This window comes from Oryx dammah, unplaced genomic scaffold (assembly GCF_014754425.2).
Source record: "Oryx dammah isolate SB20612 unplaced genomic scaffold, SCBI_Odam_1.1 HiC_scaffold_10, whole genome shotgun sequence".
Classification (NCBI taxonomy): Eukaryota; Metazoa; Chordata; class Mammalia; order Artiodactyla; family Bovidae; genus Oryx; species Oryx dammah.
This window is the reverse complement of record NW_024070194.1, coordinates 29,259,607-29,284,336: the sequence shown is the minus strand read 5'-3', so window position 1 is coordinate 29,284,336 and position 24,730 is coordinate 29,259,607. Positions and strand designations below refer to the sequence as shown.

The following is a 24,730-nucleotide window of genomic DNA, read 5'->3' as shown; positions in this document are numbered from 1 at the left end:
CCTCTCCCACGACCTACCACCTGAGAGGGTCAGTCCCAGTAGGAGGGAAGGCAGCGGACAGGGCACTGATTAGGCAGCACGCCCAGGTGTGTCCCTCCCTGGGTGCAGAGCATGCACTGGCAGACTGGACACTCGTTTACCAATCTGCTTTATGAAAAATAACCATAGCGCCGCAGGGGCCGGTTCCGAAGCCTCCTTTGGTGCAGCACGAGGAGCTTGGACTGGAGTGAATAAACACCAGGAAAGGTGTTCACCGCGCCGGAAGGAAGTGTTCGCGGATGCTGCGCTCCAGCCCAGGCAGTCTGGCCGCGCGCAGCGCCCGCAGCAGCTGTAACCCCAGCGCCCCGGGCCGCGCTTCGCGGAGCTCCATGAGCTGCTGCCACAGCCTCCGCTGCAGCGCCGCGCGGCCCTCCCTCAGTGGCGGCGGCGGTCTCTGCGTCCCGGGATCCACGAGCGCCTGTTGCAGCCGCTGCAGTCTCTTGAGGGAGATGTCCTGGAAAGTCACGAAGTCGACCACGGCGTGCTCACACTCCTTGATCCCTGCGGGAAGGCGGTGTGAGGGGGTACCCAGTCAGGTGCCAGCGCCCCGGGAGGACAGGACGGTGGAGGGCTCTGCACGCTCATGAAGGCCAAAGCGAGAGCCGTGCCGGAGGGTCCGGGGCGACCGCGCGAAACGTGGCGGGCAAGGAGTGCGGCTCGTGGGCTGACGCTAAGAATGGGATGCGACGCGAAGGAGGCTCGCCACGCTCGCTGCCGTGCCCTCCCGAGAACCGTTAAGCCCTCGAAGCCTGTTTCCCAATGCCGGCGGGAAATGGCATCACCCACCAGTGCTGAAACCCTCAGCCAAATAGTCTCCTGGTCCGCCCCCACCGCGCTTCCGGAAGCCTTTCCCAGGAACCAGCTAATAAGCCCTGAGCACCCCCACCCCACCCCCTGCTCACCCGGCGCCCCTGGCTCCAGCAGGCCGAGCTGGAAGCTCGTGCAGTTGGTGCACAGGGCGTCGTGGAACGGGGAGCCAGGCACATTGACGGCCAGGCCCAGGGCCGTGCAGTTGCGGTGGGGCTGGCACCGCTCCGAGCTCGAGCTGCTGGCGGAGAAGGTGCCCGGGGGACACGGCTGGCACTGCGTGTTCTGGTTGGGGGTACCTAGGGACGAGACGGGGAGGCCGCGGTCAGGAGAGTCGAGTGGTCCCTGTTCGGCGGAGGGTCCTCCCCGCCTCTCCCCTCACCCACCGGGAGCGGCCACGCCGGCGCCGGGCGGGCAGGACGCGTGCTCCAGGCAGAAGCCGGCGTGCTCGAAGAAACCGGACCGACAGCGGCAGGCGCGGTTGTGGGTGGCCCCGCACGGCCGCGCCTCCTCCTCGCGCTCCCCGCAGATGACGTTGCAGTAGCGGCAGCGCTCCAGGTAGTTCCAAAATTGTGTGTAGTGGCGCGGCGGACAGGCACCGCACGTCGTGGGGCTGTCCCGGCCGCAAGGCCGCTGCACAAAGGTGCCCGGGGGGCACTGGTCACACACCAGCCACTCCCCCGTCTCTGCGTCCCTCCACGGGTAGGTGGGCGCGCTTGCTGCCGCCCCGCGCGCCGCGAGCGCCAGCAGCAGGGTAGTCACTGGCCACGGCGGAGCTCTCATGGTCTCTATGGAGCTGCAGCGGCCTCCGGCCGCGTCCTATAAGGGTCGGTCTGGCCCCGCCCCGCGGAGCCCCGCCTGCCGAGGAGGAGGGGTCGGCGACCTAGGGACCTAGGCTTTGACTCCTCCCTCCAGAGCCAGTGCCAGGGTGGTCCTGTGACGGCCCCCAGCACAAATGGCAAAGGGCAGGGCCTACGCCGTTACCAGGCCTGGCAACTGCGGGGTGGAAGGGGCAACGGCTTCCCCTTTGGACAAAACGTGGAAGGGAGACTGTCTAGATACCCCCATCCTCCCTGGCACCCTCACTCCTCCGATCAGCACAGGACATGCAGACACGTCCAGCAGTACCAGCAGCTTTATTCCATCTCTGTCCCTTAGTGAACAGTGGGTCCGCCGAGGGCAGCCCCCAGGAGGGGCAGGGCTCCCTTCCTTCCCACGGGGCCCCTGACCAGAGGCTGGCAGCCAGTCAAGTTCTGGGCAAGCACCTTCCAGTGGGTCCACCCCAGACCTCAAGGTGACCTCAAGGCCTCTCACAGGGACCAGGATCCCACTGCCATCACAGGGGCATCATCACAGACACTGGACTGGCCTCCCTGTCAGGCAGGCTCTTTGGCCCACCCCCAGCCAACAGGCAAGTGTCCAGGCAGTGCCCCAGGAGGGGCAGCCTCCGTGTCCGCAGAGTGCCCAGAGGGGCTCCATGTTCACTGGGGCTCTGGCCAGAAGACCTGTGCGAGGGTCTGCTTTCTGGTGGCAGCACGGCAGCCAGGGCACTTCCTAGAGACCTGTGGAGACGAAGGGCTGGACACACTGCCAGGAACCCCCTAGACCCACCCTTCAGCCCCACTATGGGGGGCAACCCCTGCTGGCTGTGTCCACAGAGTCACCACCGTGTCCACGGGGACCAGCTACCAACCTGGAGGTGCTGTCGCCAGCAGGCCTGGCAGCGGAGGAAGTCACAGGAGGGGCACTTGAAGAAGACCACATCCTCCGCCCTGCAGCCTGCACACGCCACACCCGCTGCAAGGGGTCTGATGTGAATGCCTTGGGCCTGCTGCATCCCGGCCCCCACTCCAAACAGTCCCTGTAGCTCCTCCCAGGAGACCTACCCCACTCCAACTGCGCCTGCCCGCGGGGGAAACTGAGGGGTGAGCCAGGAGCCCCCGTGTCCTCAGCCGTCCTCTGCAGAAGGAAGGACGAGATCTTGCTCTGGGTCTTCCTGGGGCCTAGAGACAGGATGAGGCAGGTCTGAGGGTGCCTAGAGCTTCCCTGCTGCCCACCTGCCCACCCTGCGAGGGTTGAGGGGGACTGGATGACAGGGCAGCAGGAGCACCAGACAGGTGGCCCTACCTGGACTGGGAGCCTCGCGGACAGAGTTAGAAGGCATGGCAGGGCCCCCCTCCTGGGGTCCTGGAGCCTGGGTGCCTGGGCCACTTAGGTCCACACACATCTGTCGGAAGCGCTGTTTGTGGTGTGGCCGCACGAACATGCCGAACCCTGCAGAGAGCATGGCTCAGGCTGGTTCCACTGCCAGCCCTGCTGCCTGCCCCTTCCCACCCCTACTCCAGGCACTTGCTCTGTAGCAGGGGCAGGTCCTCAGGCTTCTCGGTGGTGAGTGCAGCCACCACAGCCACCACCTTCTCAAAGTCATCATCCTGCTTATACGTGGTCAGTGCTGTCAGAAGCTGGCTGTAACCAGCAGCCCCCAGGGCGCGGCGGGCATCAGCAAGGTAGGCACTCACAGCAGACGGGTGCTGCTTCTCGGCTCCAGGGGCTCTAGATCCCTTGTGCAGTGGGCAGCTGGGGTCTCCTGATGGGACAGTGACGTGTTTCAGTCCAGCAGTTTCCTAGGAACTCACACCAACCTGCTCTGCTCTGGAGATCAGAGCCACAGTGGCCCCTGGCGACTCCTCCCCAGGGTCTTCCTGCTGCTCCTGACTCAAACCTGAGACCTCTTCAGATCAGTACCTGCGGGGAGTGGCCCAGAGGCCAGGTGGGGCCGGCCCTGGTTCAGCTGCTCGCAAGGGTCCAGTTGCCTGGTTGCACCCTGGGACACAGTCAGCTTGGGGTCAGACTCCTTCCTTCCTGAAAAAGCAAGAGAGACAAGCAGCCATCCCATTGGTCCCTGAGGGTTCAGGGGTGCCCCAGGATGGACAAGGTCTTTTCAAGGGGAGACCTGGCCTCAAACTCCTCAGGTCACTAGAACAGCCGGGAAGGGTGGGGCTTCTTTCCTGGGGGGCAGGCACAGGGTGGGGTGTGCAGAGGGTGACTCAGGCTGGAATCTTTGATCCCAGGGCCCCATGATGACTATCCTGGGGGAAATCTCGTCCAGAGGTGGGCACTTCCTTACACGGGGAGAGCAGCTCCCAGGCTCTGGATGTGCAGGGCCCCTCCAGGTAGAGACAGGGAAGGTGGGTCTCCAGGACTCCCCAGACCCAGGCTCCATGAGGCCTGTGCCACGTGTGCTCCAAGGGCCCATGGGCCCTGAAGTAGGGTCACCTGTCTGGACTTCAGGAACAGGGAGGCTGGGCCACATGAGGACCCAGCTCAAGAGCCAGGCACCAACCCTCCTCTAGGACCTGAGTCTGAGGGTCCCACCCAGGCAGAGGACAGCTCACCACTGGAGTCCAGGGCCGGTTGCACCCCCTGCCTCTGAGAATGGCCATGCTTGTGCGGGGAGCTGCAGCCTTGACCCGTCAATTGGAGGCAGACCTTCTCAAACTGCTGCTTGTGGTGGGGCCGCACGAACTGATAGAAGCCTGTGGGGAGGGGAGGGGTGGGGCTCTGGGCCTGCGGGTCCCCGGGGCTGCAGCCACCACTGGGAGGCCACCTGCATCTCTTCCAGGGAGCAGGTCAACCGCAGACCCTGGTGGCCCCCACCCCACAGCTGCAGCACAACCTCCAGGGCAGGACTCTCAGTGGGCAGTCTGTGCAGGCCAAGGCACCTTGGAGCAGGCTGTGCTTCTTGGGGTCCTCAGCAAAGAGGGGGCTGAGACGAGCAACCAGGGCCTCAAGGTCATCGGAGCTCTTGTAGTCCCGCAGAGCCTGGGTGAAGGTGTCGAAGCTGGCCTGGCTCAGTGCCTGCTTCACAGCCACCATGAACAGCTTGGCCCTGCCCGTGTCCATGCTGGCTGCCGGGACTTCCTGCACACAAATGCCCTGCACCTGTCAGGTGGTGCAGACCCTTCCCATCCACAGGGACAGCGAGCTGCTGTTGGGGCTGCCAGGGAGGATGCTGGCTGGCCTGGCCCGGCTGGGATCACCAAAGGCAGCCAGGAGGGACCAGCAAGTAAGGTTGGCTTCAGCCAAGGTGGTCAGGCCTGCCGAGCACAGCGGGGGGACAGCACAGGCTCGCCCTCTTGGCTGGCAGTCCCTGCTCCTCTGCCGAGCTCCCAGCACCCACAGCAGGGGCCGCTGCAGTGGGCACTCCTGGCTTGGACCATCCGCTCACAGCAAGGGACACTTCTTGATGTGCCAGACGTCCAACATTCCTGTGCCCCACTTCCGCCACACACCCCAGTACTGACCCCAGACCCTCGACCAGGACCATCTAGGCTCCCAGGCTGTCCCCTAGCTCTGCCTGCAGAGTCCCAGGCTCCTGGCACCCAGGCCACCCACTCAGTGTCAGTCCCCTGGGCACCGCCCGGCTCTTCCCAGAATCAAGGAAAATGGACAGAGGCAGTGGCATCTGGGGCTTTCCGGAGCTTCTGGGACTTAACTCAGCTGCTCTTAACTGCTTTTATCTGAGGCTGGGAACACCACACTCCTCACACGCAGGCACGTCAGCCTGCACGCTCGTGCCGAGCCGAGCTGAGCCCAGCCCAGCCCAGGGGAGACAGCCCAATTATAAGTGCCACCTCAAACCTGCCAAAGGGCCAGGCCTGGCTCCTGCCCAGCGGGGAAGACGGAACCTTCTGGGAAGGAGCCCATGGACCTGTGTGGACTTCACCACACTACCCAAAACAAATGCAAAATGAAAAGCCTGAATCTGACAAGTCTGTAGGACTCCAAAGTGTGGTGGGAGTGCCCTGAGTGGAGGGAGGTGGGGGTTGCCCAGGGACCCTGGGAGGAGACATGAAACTGGCAGTGAAGGGCACACAGGCCTCCGAGCTGCTTCAGAGAGCTGAGTGGAGATCAAGACGTTCTCACAGGAGAATTGGGATGGGGTCAGAGCAGGTGGGATAGGGGGTGAGCGCAGTGCACGCCACGGGTCTGTCGCCCCCATGCACCCCTACACCCAACCTCAGGCCTGCCCAGCTTCCTTCCCTGGGCCCCAGCCACTCCAGAGCCCGCCCCCCAGCAAGGACAGACAAGTCAGGCCAGTGCACCATTTGCACCATTCGGAGCCACACAGCCAGAGGCTCCCTCCAGAACCCCACGTCTGCCAAAGGGTCACATACCGGATTGCTGACCAGCCTGACTTTCCTCCTCCTGCCACGCTGCTCCTCCGCTGGCCTCTTCTCACGAGGGCCCAACAGGGTGGAGCAGCCACAGGCCTGAGGGCGACACAGCTGTGTCCGACCCAGGTCTCAGGGGCCCCAGAGCATTGACACTGCTCTGAGCAGCAGGGCACCCTCAGCCCCCTTGCACAGAACCAGGGGCCAAGCCATCCATGTCCTCTCCAGAGCGCCCAGCCCCTCACCTCTTCCTCTGCAGGGAAGGCCTCGTCGCCAGGCCCCTCAGCCAGCTGCTCATTGTGTTCCAGGGCAGCCAGCAGCCCCACAGGCCTCCGCTGGGCATGGATGGGCTCCTGCTCGTACTCCACACACAGGCTGCCCTCAGTATCCGTGGTGACTGGCGAGCCTGCAGGATCGCACGTGGGCAGCCAAGTCCACCAATGCACACCAGGCACTCGGGTCATCAGTCCCAGCATGCCACCCGCCTGCTGGAGGCAGCCCGCCCTCCACCCTGTGGGCCCCACCCGGCTGTGCCACCCCGTCACACACACCCATGTGTCGCTGCCTCAGACTGGGGACATGCACGTCCAGACTTGTGGCCTTCCTGGTGGGGAGGGGGCCTGGTGACACGGACACTGAGACAATGCCTTCTCCTTCGCCCAGACCTGGGGCAGCAGCCCGAGGGGCTGGCTCAGGCATCTAGACAGTCACAGGTGGTCAGGGGTCACACCCGGCCCATCCCCCAGGTGGGCATGAGGGCACATCCAACTGGTGCTGGGGACTCACAGTCTTCTGGGCCACACGGAAGAACTGGGCCACGTCTCGGATGACGTGACCAAAGCTATCGTACACCTTGACGTGGGGGCGCACCCAGGAGGGCAGCTGGGCTCTGGTGTCTGCATGGGCAAACCTGCAGGGTGATGGGGCCTCAGTCTAGGAAGCCCACACCCGCACCACCCACCCCTCTGGCAGACCTGCCAGAGGGAAGAGCTGGTGTCAGGGTGGGGGCTCTGGCCCCAAAGCTTGGTGGGAGGGGCTGCACCTGTGGTCGCAGAGAAAGACAGCCCCATAGTCGTGGCGATGCCGGATCACCCGCCCAATGGCCTGGTTCACAGCCCTGGATGCCTGCTGCCGGTACCAGTCGTGCCCAGAGAGGAACTGAGAGGGGGCGGGGAGGGGCTCCGTCATGTCAGCTGGAGCACTACCAGTCCACTCCCAGCCCCTCACATGGTCCCCAGCCCCACCCAGCTCCACCTCTCACCTGGCCCCCAGCCCCGTTCTGGGCCTTCATCTCATCCAGGAACTGCATCTTAAGGAGAACCCTGGGGTCCATGCGGGGTGGGTAGGGGAGGCCTGTGACGATCACTCCACGGCCATTCATGTCTGCGAAGTCCAGTCCCTCACTAGCCTGGAGGGCAGCAAGTACTTTTTGCCCCTGTCTGTCTCCATCAAGCCCAGGACCTTCCCTAAGGGTCCCTCTGTGCCTGAACCCTCATGGCCACATGCCTCCGGGATGAGCAGGGTGAAGAACCCTCCAACCTTGAACCAGGCTGGATCTGGAGTCCACCACTCCCAGGACCCCATGACCATGTCCTCATTCCCAGAACCTCCTATGTCCTACCTGCCCACTCCAGGACCCCAGGGCCCACCCCCTAGGACCAAAAGGACCACAGCTTCCCATATCTGCTGGACCTGGGGCTTGAGGGAAATGACCAGCCTTTCCTGCCCATGGTGCAGCCCCAGGTCAAGAGCCCTCAGTCCCCTTGGGCACAGGGTTAAGGTGGGGAGGAAGGGCAGGAGTGTGGGACCCAGTCTTCTGAGGCCTCACCTTCCCCCGGCACACAGCCAGGAAGATGGCCCCACTGGACTCGGGGGCAGCAACTCTGGCGTAGAAAGCCTCCATCACCTGGAAGGGGAGGCTGGTCAGCCCAGCCCGGCCCCTGACCCCTCCACCTCCTTGAGCAAACCCCAGGAATCACCCTCCGAGACAAAGCACCCCAGCCTGGAGGCAGGCCAGCAGGCCCAAGCAGCTCCTTCACAGCACAGCTTCCAGGCCAACCTGGACTGGCACCCAGCACCTGCTCACCGTTCCTAGAAATCACACGGTCTGGGGCTAGGGCAGGAGGGGTGGGGTGGGGTCTGCTGCTGTCATCCCTGAGCCCAAACTTCCTAAAAGGCCAGCAGGACCTCAGCCACGCAGGGCCTGAGGGTGGCCTGAGCCCAGGGCAGCCGGGGGTGGGAGGCCTGGGACCCGGACCTCCGAGAAGCCTCCTTTGCTCCTTGGTTCCACGAACAGGGGCTTCCGGACCTCCAGCTTCCTGGTGAAGTCATGGGCCTACGGGAGGAGACTTCTCAGATAAGGTGTGCACCTGGCCCTCCTACAGACTCTTGGCCATTTGGGCTTTCCCTCCACACCCGTCCCAGAGAACACTGGAGGGGGGACGCACCCGCCAGAACTCCAGGCTTTTCTCCATGACCGGGTAGGAAGGGAAGAAGACCAGGAGCCCGTGCGGGACCACACGGGAGATGTTGCCTGCAAGTGCCATGGCCTGGGTCAGTGGGACAGGTGTCCAGAGCGCCCCTCCACCCGCCACCCCCAGAAGACCAGGCAGGACAAGAAGTTGGGGGGCACCCATGCACTCACTCAGCACCTTCCCCAGGGAGGACAGGCACTCATCAGAAAACCTGCAGAGAACCAGGGGGCTGCTGCCATGAGGGGCCGGTACTCACTGCCCCCCTTGCCCAGCTGGCCCACCAGGCCCCCTACCGTCTGTCGAAGGCAGAGCTCAGCTGGGCTCCATCGGGGCCTTTGGGGATGACCCCTACCCAGATCTGGTGCTGGTTGATGACGTGGGGGTTCTCCAGGCAGACTGGGAAAGGGCTGGAGGGAGGCAGGGGGTGGCCCCTGTGAAATCCTGAACCCCAGCACCCTGCAGCCCAGGGCAGGGGACTGGCTTCAGGATGGCCACCCCCACCCCTGGGGGGCACAAGGACCTGCCCTTACATCTGCATCTCCAGGCTGAAGGAGGCCATGGGGGCCAGCGTGCCACTGGTGAGGATGAGGGTGCGGACACCCTGGCGGACCAGCTCACGCATGCTGTGCCCGGGGCTGAAGCACCAGTAGCTCAGCACCTTCCCTGCAGGGGACGCACATGAGGCCAAGCTGCCAGCCACACAGTGACCAGCCTCCCCAACGCGTGGCGCTGGGCCCTGAGACCCGGGTGTGCAAGTCTGCCCAGGGGCCTGCCTGAGTCAGGAGCTGGGCCTGGGGCTGAGTGCTTCCTCGGGAGCCCAGGAACAACAAGCACACCGGAGAAGCTCCTCAGCACCCCGGGGTCAGAGGAGGGCGCTGAGGTTACTTCCAAAGAGATCAGCCCACTCCAACCCCAGAGGTCCTTGTGGCTCACGGCATGAAGAGCCAGTCCCCTCCCTACACCAGGTGGGACTGCAGAAGAGGGAGGGGCTTGGGCCCACAGCCCCAGGAGGCAGGAAGCCAGTACAGACGCCTGTGGGATAGACATGCCTGCCTGCCCTCCGTGCTCCACAGACTGAGATGGGAACAGCAAACGCGGATGCTGGCACTGCGACTCTGGGATCACAGCCACATCAGAGGCCAGCAGTGACACTTCCAGAAGTGAACCAGAGAAGGCTCTTCCAACCTTTAGGATGGGACCTGCCTTCAGTGGAGAGGATGGAAGCGGCCCCGGGCCCATACTGTCCCAGGCCAGCCTGCCCCAGCTATGACAGGAGTGACCACGGAGGATGCTGGGGACCAGGAGCCCAGCCTCGGGGCACCCTGGCTTCTCTATTCAGACTCTCAGAAGACAGGTGGGTGGCTGGACTGACAAGCGGCCGGGAGCCCACAGCTGGACAAGGTGCCACCCCAGTTCAGGGGGAGCGTGTCCCTGCCCACGAGGAGCCGTACCTGGCTTTCTGGCCGCCGTGGTGTTCCAGACATCTGACCGCTGAGCTGTCCTCCGGTGACCCGCATCCAGGTGGATGTGCACCTGGAGGGGCGGAGTGGACAGGTGTCCCAGGAGTGCACATGTGTCCCAGGCCCCGGTCAGGAGCCCATCCTGGAGGCAGCCCCACCTGGTAGGACTGAGATCCCACCCAGGAGCCCCATCCTGGAGGCAGCCCCACCTTGTAGGACTGAGACGCCAGCCCCACCATGGGAACAGGGTCACCTTCGGCAGAGTCCACGCTGAACACAATCTGGAAGGCAGAGATGAGGGATAAGGTGAGCAGGACACACCCGAGACTGCCTCTCCTGACATGCTGCTCCCACGCAGGAGACAGGCACTCAGGGCATGGTCGTCACCTGCCACTGCCTCCAAGCCAAGAGGCTGAGGGGAGAGAGCTGCCACGTGCGATACAGCAGTCCTGCTGGCCCCTCCTCGGCCGCCAGTCCGCACCTCTCATGGGCACCAGGCCCAGGTCAGCAGCTCGCCTCCCCCTCCCCACCAGGGCTGGCTCAGGGCCAGGGCAAAGGACCTCAGTTTACTTGAGAACTAAAAGGATGAAATTAATCCCTAAGTAAAACAAGCAGAATTATACTCTTGGTGAATGCAACAAGCCAAGAAAAAACAGCAGCAGGGATAAATATTGGGGCAAAAAGTACAGAACACTCAACATTACGAACAACACGACTGTCCACTTAGAAAACCCAGGAAACAGCAAAACAAACATTGTGAATGAGAAGAAAACTTAGTGAGACAGCTTCACACAAGACCAACAGACACAAGTCAATAGGCTTCCACACACAAGCACCGGTGCATTAAAACGGTCCCTTTCTCAACAGCAACAAAAGTATTTAACATTGGAAATATGTAAGACGCAGACGTCACTTTCTCCAGAACAGACAGTACAGACGCCCTGGAGAGCAGAGACTGAGCCTCAGGCAGCCCTCTGGACATCACAGAACCCCAGCTTGCCCCCAGACAGCCCGAAGGTCCAGGAGTCGTGGCCAAGGCTCAAGAGGTTCTCACAGAAAAGGAAGAAGCCGACAGACACTCGGCCGGTAGAGACAAGGCCAAGACACATGTAGAAGGGAGTGTGTTCCACAGCCTCATGCCCCCAGGGGCCTCACGCTGGGCTGGACACTGACCACAGAACCTCGACTTCTACCTGGTACCTATGAGAACAGGAGGCCAGCACCACCAGCGGCTGGAGGCAGAAGCTTTATCCACCACACCTTCCTACAAATGGGTCAGCACCCTGTTCGCGGCAAACTCCTGCAGGGCCCAGGAGACGTGGGTGCAGGGCCAGGAGGAGCAGCAGGCACCCTGCGGCCCTGTGTGAGACCCCAGGAGCACGGCCCGTGGGCACAGTGCAGCCTGTGAGGAGTAAGCACCAAGGGCAAGAGGAGCTTTAAGAAGCTTTTCCATCGTCCAGATGGCAGAACACCTGGCCTAGTAATTTACCCAAGTATCTCCCTGCAAGGACAGGTCCACACACATGACTCCATCCCAGAGCAGAGGCCATGCTGGCAGGTAAGGCCATTTTGGGGCCATGGCTTCCTTTGCAAACCCATGCCGTGGCCCCAGAGCAGCTCCCACACTTCAAGGGATGGGAGAAGTTTCAGACCCCACTGAGGTCGCCCTGTGCTGAGTGACGTAGACACGGGTTGCAGGGAGGGCCAGGTGTGGCTCCCCCACGGCTGGGCTCCAGCGCCAGCCCACTGGCAGCTTGGCACTCCACCCTGGGGGCTCTGTCCTGTCTGTGAGGCAAGAAAGGGGCTGGAAAGGCAGCCAGGCTCACAGAGAAGGACACTCTAGGAGTGTGGTCCTTCAGGCCTGGGCTCTGCCTGCTTCCTCGTGGCACTTCCGTGCCAGGGTAGTGGGTGTCTGAGGCCTCCACCGCCTGTGCGGTGACCCATCACGCCTGCTGGGTCTCTAGGAGACCCAAGTCCTGACTGCAGGGCCCTGGCCCTGCCCTTCCAAGCAGATCCTCCTTCGTGGCATGCTCTGCCCATCTCTCCTGCCCCTCCTCACAGGGCTATGGTTCCAGGCCCGTGCAGCCCCACTCCTCCCCGGATACCCTTTATGGAGTGGGTTCCTCCCTGCCCCAGACTCTCTGGAGCCCAAACACCACTAAGCCCGTGGCTTTGGAATCTCCTTTGGCAGCTGCTCTAAGTGGCCCCCGCAAGTGACTCAGCGTCCTCTGCTGCCTGAACTGCCTGTAGGCCATTCTCTTTTGCTGGCACGTCCTGTCCCCTCCAGCTGGAGGAAGTGTGACCCAGCAGTTACTCATCTCACATCCCAATATGACGAGCACCTGTGGGTGCGGCCAGGGGCCCCACAGATGCCACCCATGCAATGGAGAGGAAGAGGGCATGTGGCCTTGGAAGCACAGCAAGGGCTGGGGAGAGGGACAAGGTGGGGTGACAGTGACAGGCACTGCTGGGCAGGCACCCAGGGCCTCAAGCCCACTGAGCCCGTACGCAGCTAGGGACCCCCTCACCGTGACCCCCTGTGGCATGGGCAGCCACACACATGCCATACAGGGCCTCTGGTGCCCATGTCCCAAGGAGCAGAGGCCATGGAGGGGCCTCTGCTGAAAGGCCCAGAGAGGAGGAACAAAGGCCCTGAGCCACCCAGCTAACAGAAGACAGGCCCCAGCTTGCCCACTTGAGTGGAGGAAGTGCCTCAGCCGAGCCCGAGGAGGATGGCACGTCAGGGGCAGGAGGTGGGGACACCAGAGGCCCTGAGGCATGTGATAGCCCCTGGTCCCCTGGCCTAGGGAAGGTGGGGTCTCCACGGGGCCAAGAGGGCCTCGGCTGCCCCACCTCCAAGAAGATCCCAAAGCCCAGAGTGAGGCTGGCCTGGCCCAGGGATGTGCAACCCACCACTGATCCCAAAATCAGCCCTAGGCCCCACCAATGCTCACAGGCGTCACCTGGACACACTCACCCCATCCATGACTGGACACCCTCTGGGTGAGGCTGGCCCAGCAATAACAGGGCACAGGGCAAGAGTGCCCCTCTTCCCCCTACTCTGGGATCCACTTATCATTAACTTTCCCCTGAAGAGCTGTGTCAGCAAGAAACGAGAAGAGCCGACAGCTGGCCAGGCCTGTCCGAAAATCCGGGGGGCCCGCTGCCCGCCTGGTCCCATCCTCAAGGCCTGAAGCAGGTGCCCAGAGTGAGAGGAACCCCACATTGTGGGGCTGACCTGAAGCATGTGCTGGGGCAGCTGGCCCTGCTGCCAGTCTAGCACCACCAGCAGCCCACAGATGGAAGCTCCCACCTTCCATCAGGGAGAAGAGGCGCCACCTGCTGGCGGCAGTCAGTCCCTACCTGGATGATGTCCGCCAGCTTCTGCAGGCCGGCCGTGTTGGTGAACAGCCCGGCACCTGTGGGGGCAGCAGAGTCGGTGAGGGGCGTACCCTCAGAAGACAGTTCTCCCCTCTTCCCAGGGGGTCTCCTTTGGGTCAGCAGGACAAGCACAGAGGCTGCTGGGGTTGCCCAGGGCCCAAGAGCATGGCAAGGCTGGGTGCCCCCAGGGAAACCAATGGGGAGTGGTCCTGGGGAACCCTCTGGGTGGAAACAGCACGGAGGTTTGGAGAAGAGAGTGGTGGGGCCCACAGTTCATTGGCCACCCAGCCCCTCAATGCTCTTTCCTGAAAGGGGCTGACCAGGAAGACTGCTCTTTATGGGACACATGCCATCAGACATGCTAAGGATTCAGCCTCCCAATCAGAAAGCAGTCAGTGGGCCAGAGGAAGGGGCGGCCCCAGTGTGTGGCCGGGACTCACGTCCTGCCAGGTGTTGGATGAGCTGGTCCAGGGAGTCAAGGATGCAGCCCTTGGTCTGAAACGTGATCTGGGCCTCAGCAAACAGCTCAAAGATGTAGCTACGAGAAAGAGGTGGCTTGGCTGCACTTTGGGAACCTGACAGCCATTAAGGCATTTTAAGTTTCCTTCACCTGCAAACAAGCTCTGAGCCTCCAGGGAGGCCCAAAGCTGGAGGGGAGTGGACTCTCCCCTCAAAAGCCCCCATGGGGAGGAAAGCAGTCTGCTTGAGACCTGCATACCCAGAGAAAGACCTGGGCTTGGGGCTCAGGTCTCAGATGGAGGCCTCTCTGGAGTGGAGGCTCTGGGCAGGGCATCCAGGGAGCAGTTCTGGAAAAAGAGTCAGGAGGAGGTGGGTAGTGGAAACTGCTGAGGAAACCTGCGAATGTGCAAGCCTAGGAGACGCCTGGGCCATGTGGGGAGCAACTGGGCCCTTAGAGGATCTGAGCAGGCGGGGCTCAGGGCCCGCATCCTGAGCTGGTACAGCTGGCAGCATGCAAGGAGTTACACCTGCTCTTCCTCTCAACAGAAGGCGGCGCTTCATTCTAAAAGGCAACTGCAGACAGAGGGCTGGACCAGAGGAGCGAGTGGTCCCAACTTTCTCAAGGACCAAACGAGATGCTGGCAGCCACTCCAGGGCCTCCAGGATGGGGAGACTCCCTGCATTGTGACCCAAGACATTCCCCGCACACCTGCCCACTCCAGCCCTCACCTCCCAGGCTTGGTGACACCGCTGTTGCCTCCAGGCAGCTCCACAGCATCGATGGCCCCCTCCAGGCGAAGCAGAATCACTGTGGCAAGAGGGGGCTATCAGGTTGGGGCTGTGGGGGTCCAGGGCATAGGCAGAAGAGGGGCACTTACTCTTCAGCTTGGCGAGGTCTTCCAGCTCCAAGTTCAGCCCTGGGGAGGGAAAAGTGCACATCCACAAATCTACCTACCTCCAGTTCTACTAGCCCTAATGAGCCAGGATGCTGGCGTGGAGGGCAGAATGCCACAAAAGAGAGCTGGCCCTGAAACCCGCGCTGTCCCAGTTGGACAAGAAGCAGCAGCCTGAGCTGCGTGGGGGCAGGGGGCCACCTTCGGAGGGACTCAGGGACTCACAACAATCATGGTTCTGATCTGCATTTCTCTGGCGACCAATGGGCTCCACTTTTCACGAGCATATGGACCATCTGTGTCTGTTTGTATCTTCTGCCCATTTTAAAACTGGGTTGGGTGGTCTTTTTGTTAAGAGTTTCCTCTATACTTTAGATACAAACACCTCATCAGATATATTATTTGCAAAAAATTCCTCCTGTTTGTGAAATATCTTTGGTTTCTTTTTTATTTATTTTTGTGCTGTGCTGTGTCTTTGTTGCTTGCGGTTTTTTTCTAGTTGTGGCGAGCAGGGGCTACTCTTCATTGACTAAGTCAGCTCTGTGGCAAAGGGACTTGGAGGTGCCATGATGCTGAGACCTGGAGATGGGGAGAACACCCTGGATTGTCTGGGGACCCTAAGCAGGATGGAAGGTCGTCAAAGGGTCAGAGAAGATGGGGCACTGCCCTGCGAAGCTGGGAAAGGCCAGGAGACAGAGCCTCCTCCACAGCCTCCAGTGGAGCCGGCGCTGAAGACCTTCCCCGGCTTCTGGGGGCCATGAAAGAACACATGTGCTGCTTCAAGCCACATCTGGGTATTTCCTTTAGCAGCACTGGGAAATGAACACAGCTGTGACGTGTGCTATCACGTTACAAGATTCAATTACCTTAAAAAAGGCTATTTAAGTTAACATGTTCTGGTTGAACTGTGCCCTCCAGAAAGTTATGTTCAAATTCTAAACCCTGATCCCTGTGAACGTGACCTTATCTGCCAACACAGTCAGTTAGGATGAGGTCCTAGTGGACTGAGCTGGGCCTTCACCTGGTGACTGATCTCCCAAGGAGGGAGGACATGGTGTGAAGATGGAGCCAGACTGTAGTGATGCGTCTACAAGCCCAGGTCTGCCAGCAGCTACCAGAGCTGGGGCACATGCCCCAGGAATCGCAGAAGGAGCCGCCTGGCTGACACCTGACCTGGCACTGCCTGGGTATAGCACTTAGTTAGGGCAGGCCTGGGAAACTGACACAAAACATGGAGTAACACAGAATAGTTTGTTATTTAGTTTCTTAGTTTCCACTTCTAACACGATTATTAACTATCTGTAGGTGTAACTCACAAAAACAAAGCTTAATAAATTTCCAGAACTGAAAGTATAAGAACCTAAAGGGTCCTGAAGCTGACATGTCTGAGAACTTCTGTGTTAAACACACAAAGCTGTTTACAAACCCACTCTCCCCCCAACACAACCTGTGAGCACAACAAGAGAGAATCCGAGACCCTCACGGGCAGAAGCAGGCAGCCTGGTGGAAGAAGGGGCCTCTCCTCCCTCTGGAGTCTGTCCACGTGTCCCAGTCCCTGCAAGGGACTGGGAACCGAGGGCTATTAACACCCTGCTGCAGCTTGTGTGAGGACACAGTGGGATGTGGAAGATGCCCACAGGGCAGGTGTGAATGCCACAAACCCACCACAACTCAACAGCGAAACCCTTGCTACCAAGTGGTCCGGGTGAGCAAAACATGGATTACTAACTACCAAAGGTCGTGCAGAATCCATGCACACACTAACCACACACACACGCTAACCATGTCCACCAAGACCTCTACGCACACCCTGATCAGACAGAAAAAGGGGGTGAGGACTCCAAGAAGAGAACATTTCATGCACACGATGCTCGCAGGTTGTTACTGAATCCCTACAAGCTAACACCCCTGGTTTTCACGTCTACCCAGAAGTAGACCCACGCCCCAGGAAGATGGTAGAAAGGACTTGAGAAAGTGCTGACTCGTTGGGCTACCCAGCCCCCTAGTCTGTGAGGCTGAGAAGCTACTTACACAGACTGACAAACTCATGTTTCCAGAAGCCGAATGGAAAGAAGGGTGCTGGGCAGACTGGCCCCCGTTCCGCCTGTGGTCCCCACCGCAAGCTCACCTGACCCGGCAGAGTCTGCACTGAACTCTGGGTGGAGCTCGGCCTGCTGCGCCACCTTGGTCCGCTCCTCCAACACCTGGTCAATCACGTCCAGCCCCGAGGCCACGTCGTGGGGCGTCAAGTCGAAGGACGCAGCCTCCTCGCACATCTTCTCCTGTGAGCCCAAGTCCACCTGTCACGGGGCTCCAGGAGGCAGACGTGGGGCGGGGGGCAAAAGGAAGAGGAAGTGAGAGCCCCCCAAGCCCCACCCTGTGATCTCAAGGCCAGCTCTCAAACTGGCCCAGAGGTGACGTCTGGTCCAGACAGTGTTGAAAAACTATTTTGTTTGAGTTGCCATTATTAATAAATTTCCCATTAAACTCTGGTTTCTAGCTACTCTAGAGTCAAAACCAGCCCACTGGGCCCACTGTCCCCATGGCAACAACTGCCTGGAATCAAGTGGGACTGAGGGTGACCACCTCTGTCCCAGGATGCCAGGCTCCCCAAGTGGTCTTCCTCCAGCACCCCGGTCAGGGCCCACCACTCCTGGAGACACAGTCCCTGGGCCCCGGCAGAGGCCGCAGAACAGGTGGGGTGGAGCAAGCAGGTGACGGAGGCACCCAACAGGGTCAAAGGGAAGAGAAGGATAAGATGGCAGGAGGAGTCTGGGGTCTTGTGTGGAAATAGCGGGCACAGGCTGGAAGCCCGCCTTGCTCAAGTTTGCTTGGTCCTAATAGTGGGGCACAGGGGTCTGGACAGGACGGCCCAGCTGTTCTGTGTGAGGAAGGGGATGTTGGGAGGCCCGCAGACACTTACCACATTGTGAGCTTCATCGAAGATCACGACCGTCCCCTTCAGGTCGATGCTGTGTGCACGACGACTCTACAGCAAGAGGTGGGACGTTGGGCTGGGGCTGATATGCCTGGGCTGCCCTGTGGTGTCCAGTGGGAGGACACCGACCCCGGGCAGCCCCTCACTCCCACCACCCCCCAAGCTGTGCTGATGAGGGAGGCTGGTCCCCCAGGGCCAGCCTACAGCTCCCAGCAAGGGTCTAATACTGGAACCAGGACCAGTAAGGACTCCTTCGCTGGCCCCTCTGAGCCTGGGACCTTCTTGCCATCAGGCACTGTCAGCTGCACAGGCTGAGGCCTCACCTTGGCATCCAACAGGTAGTTGTAGGGCATGAAGATTATGTCTGCCTGCTGCTTCAGGTTCCGAGACAGGTAGTAGGGGCACAGCCTGGAGGGGAGGAGGTGCTGGGGCACTGCATGGGCAGCGAGGCTTGCCACCCCTCATACATCTGTCCTCAACCGTGTGAGTGGACCACTCACTTGTGTAAAATCTACAAAAGCCCCAGGCCCACTCCTGGGCAGGTGGATGAGGCGGGAGGAAAGGGGACAGCTGGGCCTGTGCCCCCACGACCAGAGCCCTGAATCCATGAAGTTGCAGCAGATGTCGGGGGTGGGGGGCACACCAAGTGGAAGATAAGCTCAATGCCTGGGGAGTAGAGGGGGGCTGGGGGCCAGGAAAAAGGGTCTCACTTCTTACTTCACAGTCCTCACAACTGCCACGTACTTTCATACCAAACAACGTTAGTTTCATGATTTCAAAAGGAAAGAAATGGATGTGCCTCTGCACATGGACGGAGCCCAGCCTGGGGCGGCCGAGAGGAGAGCTTACTTGTGCTTGGTCCCGCTCCTGACCAAGTCCTCGATGTCCAGGATGGGGGTGGCCAGCTCCTGCTCCAGGCTCTTCTCTGGGGACACGGTGGGAGTGAACACAGGCTCTCAGGTCCACTGAGTCCCCCTGAACCACAGGGGTCACCCGAGATGGAATGACTCCAGGCAGCCCTCGGGGAGGGCACCAAGCTTCAAGCAAGTCCTGAGGGAGCCCTGCTCTGTGCTTTAGAAGGCAGCCACAGGCTGAGGCTGAGCACCAATGGGAGACCCGGGGGAGGAGGCTGAGGGCAGTGGGGGGTCTGCAGCCCAGGGACCAGCAGGCACCAGCTCTGAGGGTACCTCCTCTGTAGGCCAAAAGCTCCCCCCAGCTCCCCACCCCATCCTGGCCTCCTGGCCCCTCCCTCCTCAAGGTCCCTCCAGGTGAGGTAAGGGACGCTGCAGGTGAGGGCTGGTCCAGCAGAGGGAGCAAGCTGACCCACAAGCTGCTGTGGAAGGCGGCTGAGACCCCAAGAGAAATGCTCTCCAGAGACCCAGTACCTAGACTGTCCTGGGGGCTGCTCACACTGGCATGCCTACTTGACAGGCACCTCAATTCCAGACTCCTAGAAGGGACAGTTTAGGCCCAGGGAACCTCCCCTACTGGGCATGGCGGGGACCCTCCCGAAAAGCCCAGTCCTTTAGCCCGTGTGAGCGCCTTCGCCAATGTCACGAAACAGAGCCCAGGCGCCCCTGCATATAGGAGGCCGCCGAGCTCGACCCTCGGAGGCATCCACATTCCACGCCCCGCAGCATGCTCACTGAGGGGCGGAGGGGCCGCCACGAGCCCCCTCACCTTCCACGTTGTTGTAGAAGTGACAGGAACGACTTGCTACCTTCCTGCGGCACAAGTGGACCTGGGGGGACACGAGGTCTGGGCTTGTGTGACAACTGCACCCTGCCCTCCCGTTGCCACCAGTCAGGCACCCCACCAGTTCTTCACCCTGCTCCCTTACCCCATCTCCCAGGGGCACAGCTGAGGCCCTAAAGCCTGGGCAGCCCTCACAAAGCAGCAGCAACAGAACCCCAGCAGACAGGCAGGGATGGGAACGCACCTGCATGTGGTTACTCTCCTGCTTCTTCACCTCAGGGTGGATACACAGCTGCTCCCGGGAGCCCAGCACACACACGCGGGGCCTGGCAGAAGAGAGGGCGGGGGCCCCAGTGCCATCCAGCGACAAGAGCCATGAGTTATACTGGGAAGCTTGGCTCACTCACCCAGGCAACCAAAGAGGGCAGGCAGGGTGGAAATCTGGCCCGGGACTGAGAGGGGCTTTCCATGCAGCTTAGCCCAGCCTGAGTCAGGGTCCAGGGTGAGTGAGGAGGCGAGGCTGAGAAATGATGGCAGGCCTCTGGAAGGCCCCTCTACCTCCACGTTCCTCTCATGGGAGACTGGAAGAAGGGGACACAGCCCTTTTGCAGAAGGAAGCACCGGGAGCTCCGACATAGGGCAGAGCCCCACCTCTGCTGCCCCACCCACACCTACAGCTGACATCCTACAAGGAGCTCAGGGTTCTAGCCCAGTAAGGGTGTCCCAGGGTGGAGTCCTGGCAGACCACCCCCTGACCCACCGGTAGGAAGTGTTTCGGAGCTCGCTGACGACCTGCGTGAGCTGTGAGTGAGTTCTGGAAGCATAGATGATCTTCGGGATGTCCGTGTAGCAGGCTGCCCAGCACAAGGAAGGACAAGTCACGGCTACAGGCACTCAGCTAAGTCCACCCACAGACAGCTAAGCATCAGGTGCCTGAACTCGTGACCAGGAAGCAGAGCAGTGGGTCTCTGCAGAGTCCTCATTTGTCTGTAAGGCTATGACCCTAGGTTTACAGCTAGGACAATGAGAAATGGTGTGGCAGCTACACATCCCCCAGGAGGCCAGGAGGGGGGCAGAGGGAGCATCACCTGGGACATCTCCTTCCGGGATGGCGTTCCCCCAGGACGCCAAGGTGCGGTCGGGGAAGAGCTCCCCTGACGCCCTCTCAGCGATCCTGCGGGCAGAGACCGCATCTCGGAGGTGCTCTCGCCAGGCCAGTGTGCTGCAGAGAAGGCACAGTGTCTTCCCTGTGCCTGTGGGGCTCTCCAGAATGCCGTTCACTTTCTGAATGGGGTGGGGAACAAGGGTCAGGGAGGAGCAGGGGGCAGGCACCGCAGGCCACACAGCCCACCTGAGACCAGCCCAGCAGCCAGCAGAGGGCATAAAATTCCACAGGACCTTTCCACTCCCAAACCAAAAGCTGGAGGTAAGGTCAGTACACGTTAGCAAACAATTTGCAGAGCATCACCCAAAACACCACAGTATCTTCTAACATGCTATAAATAGGAAGATGACTAATTAGGTATCAAGCCTCAAAATAGGAGTTCCATTCTACAATTCTGGATCCAAGCATTTACACAATCTTGATGAGATCTGATGGCCTACATAGCTCTCAGCTGGGAGCCTGAGTGGGGAGCCTGGGCAGACATAACGTGCCCAGCTGCAGATGCAGCCCTTGGGGGCTGGGGGCTTGGGCAGAGACAAGAGGGCATGCCCAGAAACCCAGCAAGACATTAGCTGCACCCCATGAGGTTTAATGATCTCCCCAGATGAGGGCTGGGTACCAGCTACCCTTCTGTGTGGAAATACGTCCTCCAGATCCTCAGATGGCTGGCTGCTTCTCATCGCTGGGCCTCAGCTCACACACCACCTTCTCAGTGAGGTTCCCCCAGGTGCTCTTAAGCCTACCACCTTATGCCTTTCTTTATAGCACTCATCACCATCTAGAATTACCTTTTTTTGATTTATTTGTTCAGCATCTCTCCTACCCCACCTAAAACATGAGCCCTATTTATGGCTAAGGCCCACATCCATAAGGGCAGCATTACCAGTAGGACCTGGCAGGAGTTAACAGGAAGGTGTATGTACTGATACGTTAGGTCTTTGAAGAGGCTCTACCAACGCTGACCCATCCCCAGGTACAAGCCCCTCAGTCTGCAGCCTCACCTTCTGCAGACACTCCAAAACTTTGCTCATGTACTCCTCTTGGCATTTGTACGGCTGGAAAGGGAAGTCCACTGTCACACCTTTCAGGGTTATCTTGGGCATTCTGGTCTACTCTTGGGGTCACACAGAGGTTGGCTGAAGTGCAGGCTGTGTGAGTCTGCGAGACAAAACCCCCTCTGAACATCTCAGAGTCTCAGCGGCTTCAGGCAGGTGATGCCAGCCTGCACTGCGGGGACATGGAACCTCTCTCCACGCGAGATCCTACAGCAGAGACGGAAATGACAAGCCTGTGTCTAGTGAGCTTTTCCCGAGTGCCAGGCCACTTCATCAGTTCCTGCAGGCAGTGCCTCCCGCGGACAGGTCCGAAGGTGAGCCTGTGACATCCCATCACAAGGGGCTCGCAGAGGTGTCGTCCCTGCCCTGTTCTCCCGCCCCACACAGCTCCACCGAGCTCCTGGAGAGGCAACATGTGCTCCACCCGCAACAACACTGCATTGACCTCCGCCACAGCAGAGGAGTCAGTTCCCAGCAGCGCCACCTCCGCACCACCACCCCCCCCCCCCCCTCCACCCCCCGCCTGGGCGGCTCGGAACCTCCCACCCCTGCGGCTCCCACCCTCGGTTCTCTGGGCCATCTCCATCCCTCCCAGGCGGGCAGCGAAAGAACACGAGTGCTGCTCTGACCTGGGACACGAATCCGTGCGGCGCCCCGCAAACCAACCCGCCTCCCGAGGCCTGGTTTCGCCTAGACACTGGAACTAACTGCCCGCGCTCCAAAACCCCGCCCGTCCGCCCTTCCCGCTGGCCCGGCCCACTCCGCGAGCGGAGAGCTGGGCACTACGCGCCCCACAATGCAGCGCAGCAGAATCGCCAGCGCGCGACCTGAGGGTGGCGCGGGGCCTGCCGGGAGTTGCAGTGACGGAAGCCGCTGCTGGAGTACGGGTTCTAGTGCCCGGGTCTCCGAGGGGAGCCGTACACGAGCGGGGTCCCCAGGACTTCGCCTCAGTCCGGCCCACACACCACCACCGTGTCCGCAGCCGGCAGCCAGTCTGAGTATGCGGGCTTAGGCGCGCCGTCTTTCCTGAACTCTCTGCACTTCCGCCGCCATTCCCAGTCCCTTGCTCAGTGCTCCGGCCGGAAACTACTCCCCTGAGGGTGCGCGCGCTGCGGTCCAGGTCCCACCAGCCCCTTCCGTTGACCCTGAGTCCAGGGCCCGCCCCTTCTCGCCCGGGGGCACGAACCTAGGATCCCGACTGGCTCCCTCCTCAAAGTCATCCCCACCGCGGCCTCCGTTCCACTTCCCGCCTGGGCCAAGTCCTCTCAGACAACTGCCCAGACAACTGTACAAACCTTCTGACAGGTTTCCTGTGGTTTCCACCTTTTCTTGCAACGCCCAGAGGTCTTTTAAAGACTTGACTGAACTGATCACTCTCAGATTTCGCAAATGGCTGCCCCTTGCCCGTGACTCGGCTCCTGAGAGCCTCATCTGTTCCTCTGCTTACTGCCCTCTGGGTCCAGCCGCTTTTTCGGTCAATGTCTCCAACTAGTCAGGGCAGGCCCTCTGAATCCCCAGCTCCCAGCACCAGCTGGCAGTCAACAAGGAAGTTTCAGGGGTCTACGCAGCTCTCCGTGGTTAGAAATGTTTGTCTAGGTGACCCCAGTATGCCCCAGAAAGCGCCAGGAAGAAATTGACGGTGTGGTGGCAGCCGCGGTCCTCTGGCCAGGCTGATTTTAGAGGGTCCCATGGGCCGATTAATGTCCAGAGGTTTTCCTGCTGGTAGCACGTTAATGCCACGTGTGTGTTTAGGCTCTTGGTCTGAAGTCATGCTTAGGAAGCCCTTGGCCCACGCTGGTATCCACCCATGCCCACCTGTTCCAGTAAGAGAATGGCAGAGTGTCTATCTCAGCAGGGAGTTTGGAGAAGAGGATAAGTTTGGAGAAGATGTGTTGGCATACACTTGCTGGATGTTTACCTGGCACACTTTGCAGTGCCATCTATGCAGGCATTAACATGTTTGTCCATCCAGCAAACCATCCCTGAGATAAGTGCATCTATGACCCACTCCTTACAGGTGAGGAAAAGAAGCACACTGTTGGCAGCGGTTAGTAGATTTCCCAAAGTGAAAGTGTTAGTCGCTCAGTCGTGTCCAACTCTTTGTGACCCCATGGACTGTAGCCTGCCCGGCTCCTCTGTCCAGGCAAGAATACTGGAGTGGGTAGCCATTCCCTTCTCCAGGAGATCTTCCCAACTCAGGAATCAAACCCAGGTCTCCTGCATTGCTGGCGGATTCTTTACTGTCTAAGCCACCAGGTGAAAAGATGGCAGCAAGTCCCAGAGCCGGGAGTCCTACCCTTACCCCCCACACCCCACACCCTCTAAGAGTAGTAGCATTTTCTCCCACAGAAGTCCAAGGAAGGGAAGTCCAGGACCCAGAGATTCAGCAAACCCTGGGCCAGAACTGGAGCTGAGGACCCTGGTCACACATTGTGCATCAGGACCACCTGCCCAAGCCTCCTAAAATTATAACATGTAAGTGCTGTGGTCCTACACCCTGAGAGATGAGCAGAAAGGGACATGGAGGCCACATAGCAAGCCCCAGAAGGCCGGCACAGAGATCTCAATCAAGTCAGTGAACTTGAACTTGCACTGAGTGTCTGCTCTGGTAGGCTTTGTGGGACTACCATGGTAGACCAGCTCCAGTGTGGACCCTTTATGCTCATTGAGTGTGCACATCAAGGTTCTTGGCTCTCCTCGTCTCTGCATGTTCCGGGTTTCCCCAGAGTTCTACTTCTGGCTCCAGGACTCCATTGCTTGTGGAGTCAGCCCTTCTCTTGGCCTAGTGGCTCTGTCCCTAAAATGGGAACAACACTCCGTCTGCCTGACTTCCGATCCCCAAAGAGGTGATGCTTACTCCAGGAAAGGCCCTCTCTTTGAGGGTATCAACCAGAACTCTGAGTCTGGGGAGGAAGAAGGCAGGCACTCACCAAGTGTGCACACTTCTACACCACTGGGGATTAACACCATTATCTCATCTCACACCTGAGAAATGGAGGCCCAGAGAGGTCAGAAACTTGCCCTCAATCACACAGCAAGTAGATGTCAGAGCAGGGATTGGATCCTGTCTCTATCTTCCTCCAAAGCTTTGTTCTAGGCCTTTGCACATTGATTTACCCTCTTCTCTGCCTCGAGTTGCTCATCCTCTGGGAGGCCCCTGGAAGCCTTCCAGACCAGCCCCCACCCACAC

The 24,730-nt window shown here is 60.4% G+C and overlaps 2 protein-coding genes across 2 annotated transcripts; both read right to left on the bottom strand.

Moving 5' to 3' along the window:
- Nucleotides 1-129: 129 nt before the first annotated feature.
- Nucleotides 130-1,866, bottom strand: TNFRSF6B (TNF receptor superfamily member 6b). Its single transcript, XM_040247758.1, has 3 exons — nt 1,233-1,866; nt 942-1,145; nt 130-540 (listed from the first exon to the last, which is right to left on the bottom strand). Exons 1-3 carry the CDS (start codon nt 1,627-1,629, stop codon nt 251-253), a joined length of 891 nt encoding a protein of 296 aa, XP_040103692.1. The 5' UTR covers nt 1,630-1,866; the 3' UTR covers nt 130-250.
- A 97-nt stretch (nt 1,867-1,963) lies between these two features.
- On the bottom strand, nt 1,964-22,290 carry RTEL1 (regulator of telomere elongation helicase 1). Its single transcript, XM_040247714.1, has 36 exons — nt 22,170-22,290; nt 21,487-21,747; nt 20,409-20,604; nt 20,081-20,174; nt 19,565-19,646; nt 19,306-19,366; nt 18,475-18,550; nt 17,949-18,033; nt 17,611-17,676; nt 16,816-16,969; nt 14,673-14,711; nt 14,524-14,602; nt 13,776-13,873; nt 13,318-13,373; nt 10,164-10,235; nt 9,946-10,027; nt 9,025-9,157; nt 8,788-8,901; nt 8,665-8,705; nt 8,468-8,553; nt 8,278-8,355; nt 7,849-7,926; nt 7,282-7,428; nt 7,063-7,178; nt 6,807-6,930; nt 6,572-6,719; nt 6,266-6,426; nt 6,024-6,119; nt 4,569-4,767; nt 4,242-4,382; nt 3,592-3,708; nt 3,200-3,433; nt 2,974-3,120; nt 2,733-2,849; nt 2,540-2,643; nt 1,964-2,408 (listed from the first exon to the last, which is right to left on the bottom strand). Exons 2-36 carry the CDS (start codon nt 21,586-21,588, stop codon nt 2,328-2,330), a joined length of 3,804 nt encoding a protein of 1,267 aa, XP_040103648.1. The 5' UTR covers nt 21,589-21,747; nt 22,170-22,290; the 3' UTR covers nt 1,964-2,327.
- Between the last annotated feature and the right edge of the window lie 2,440 nt (nt 22,291-24,730).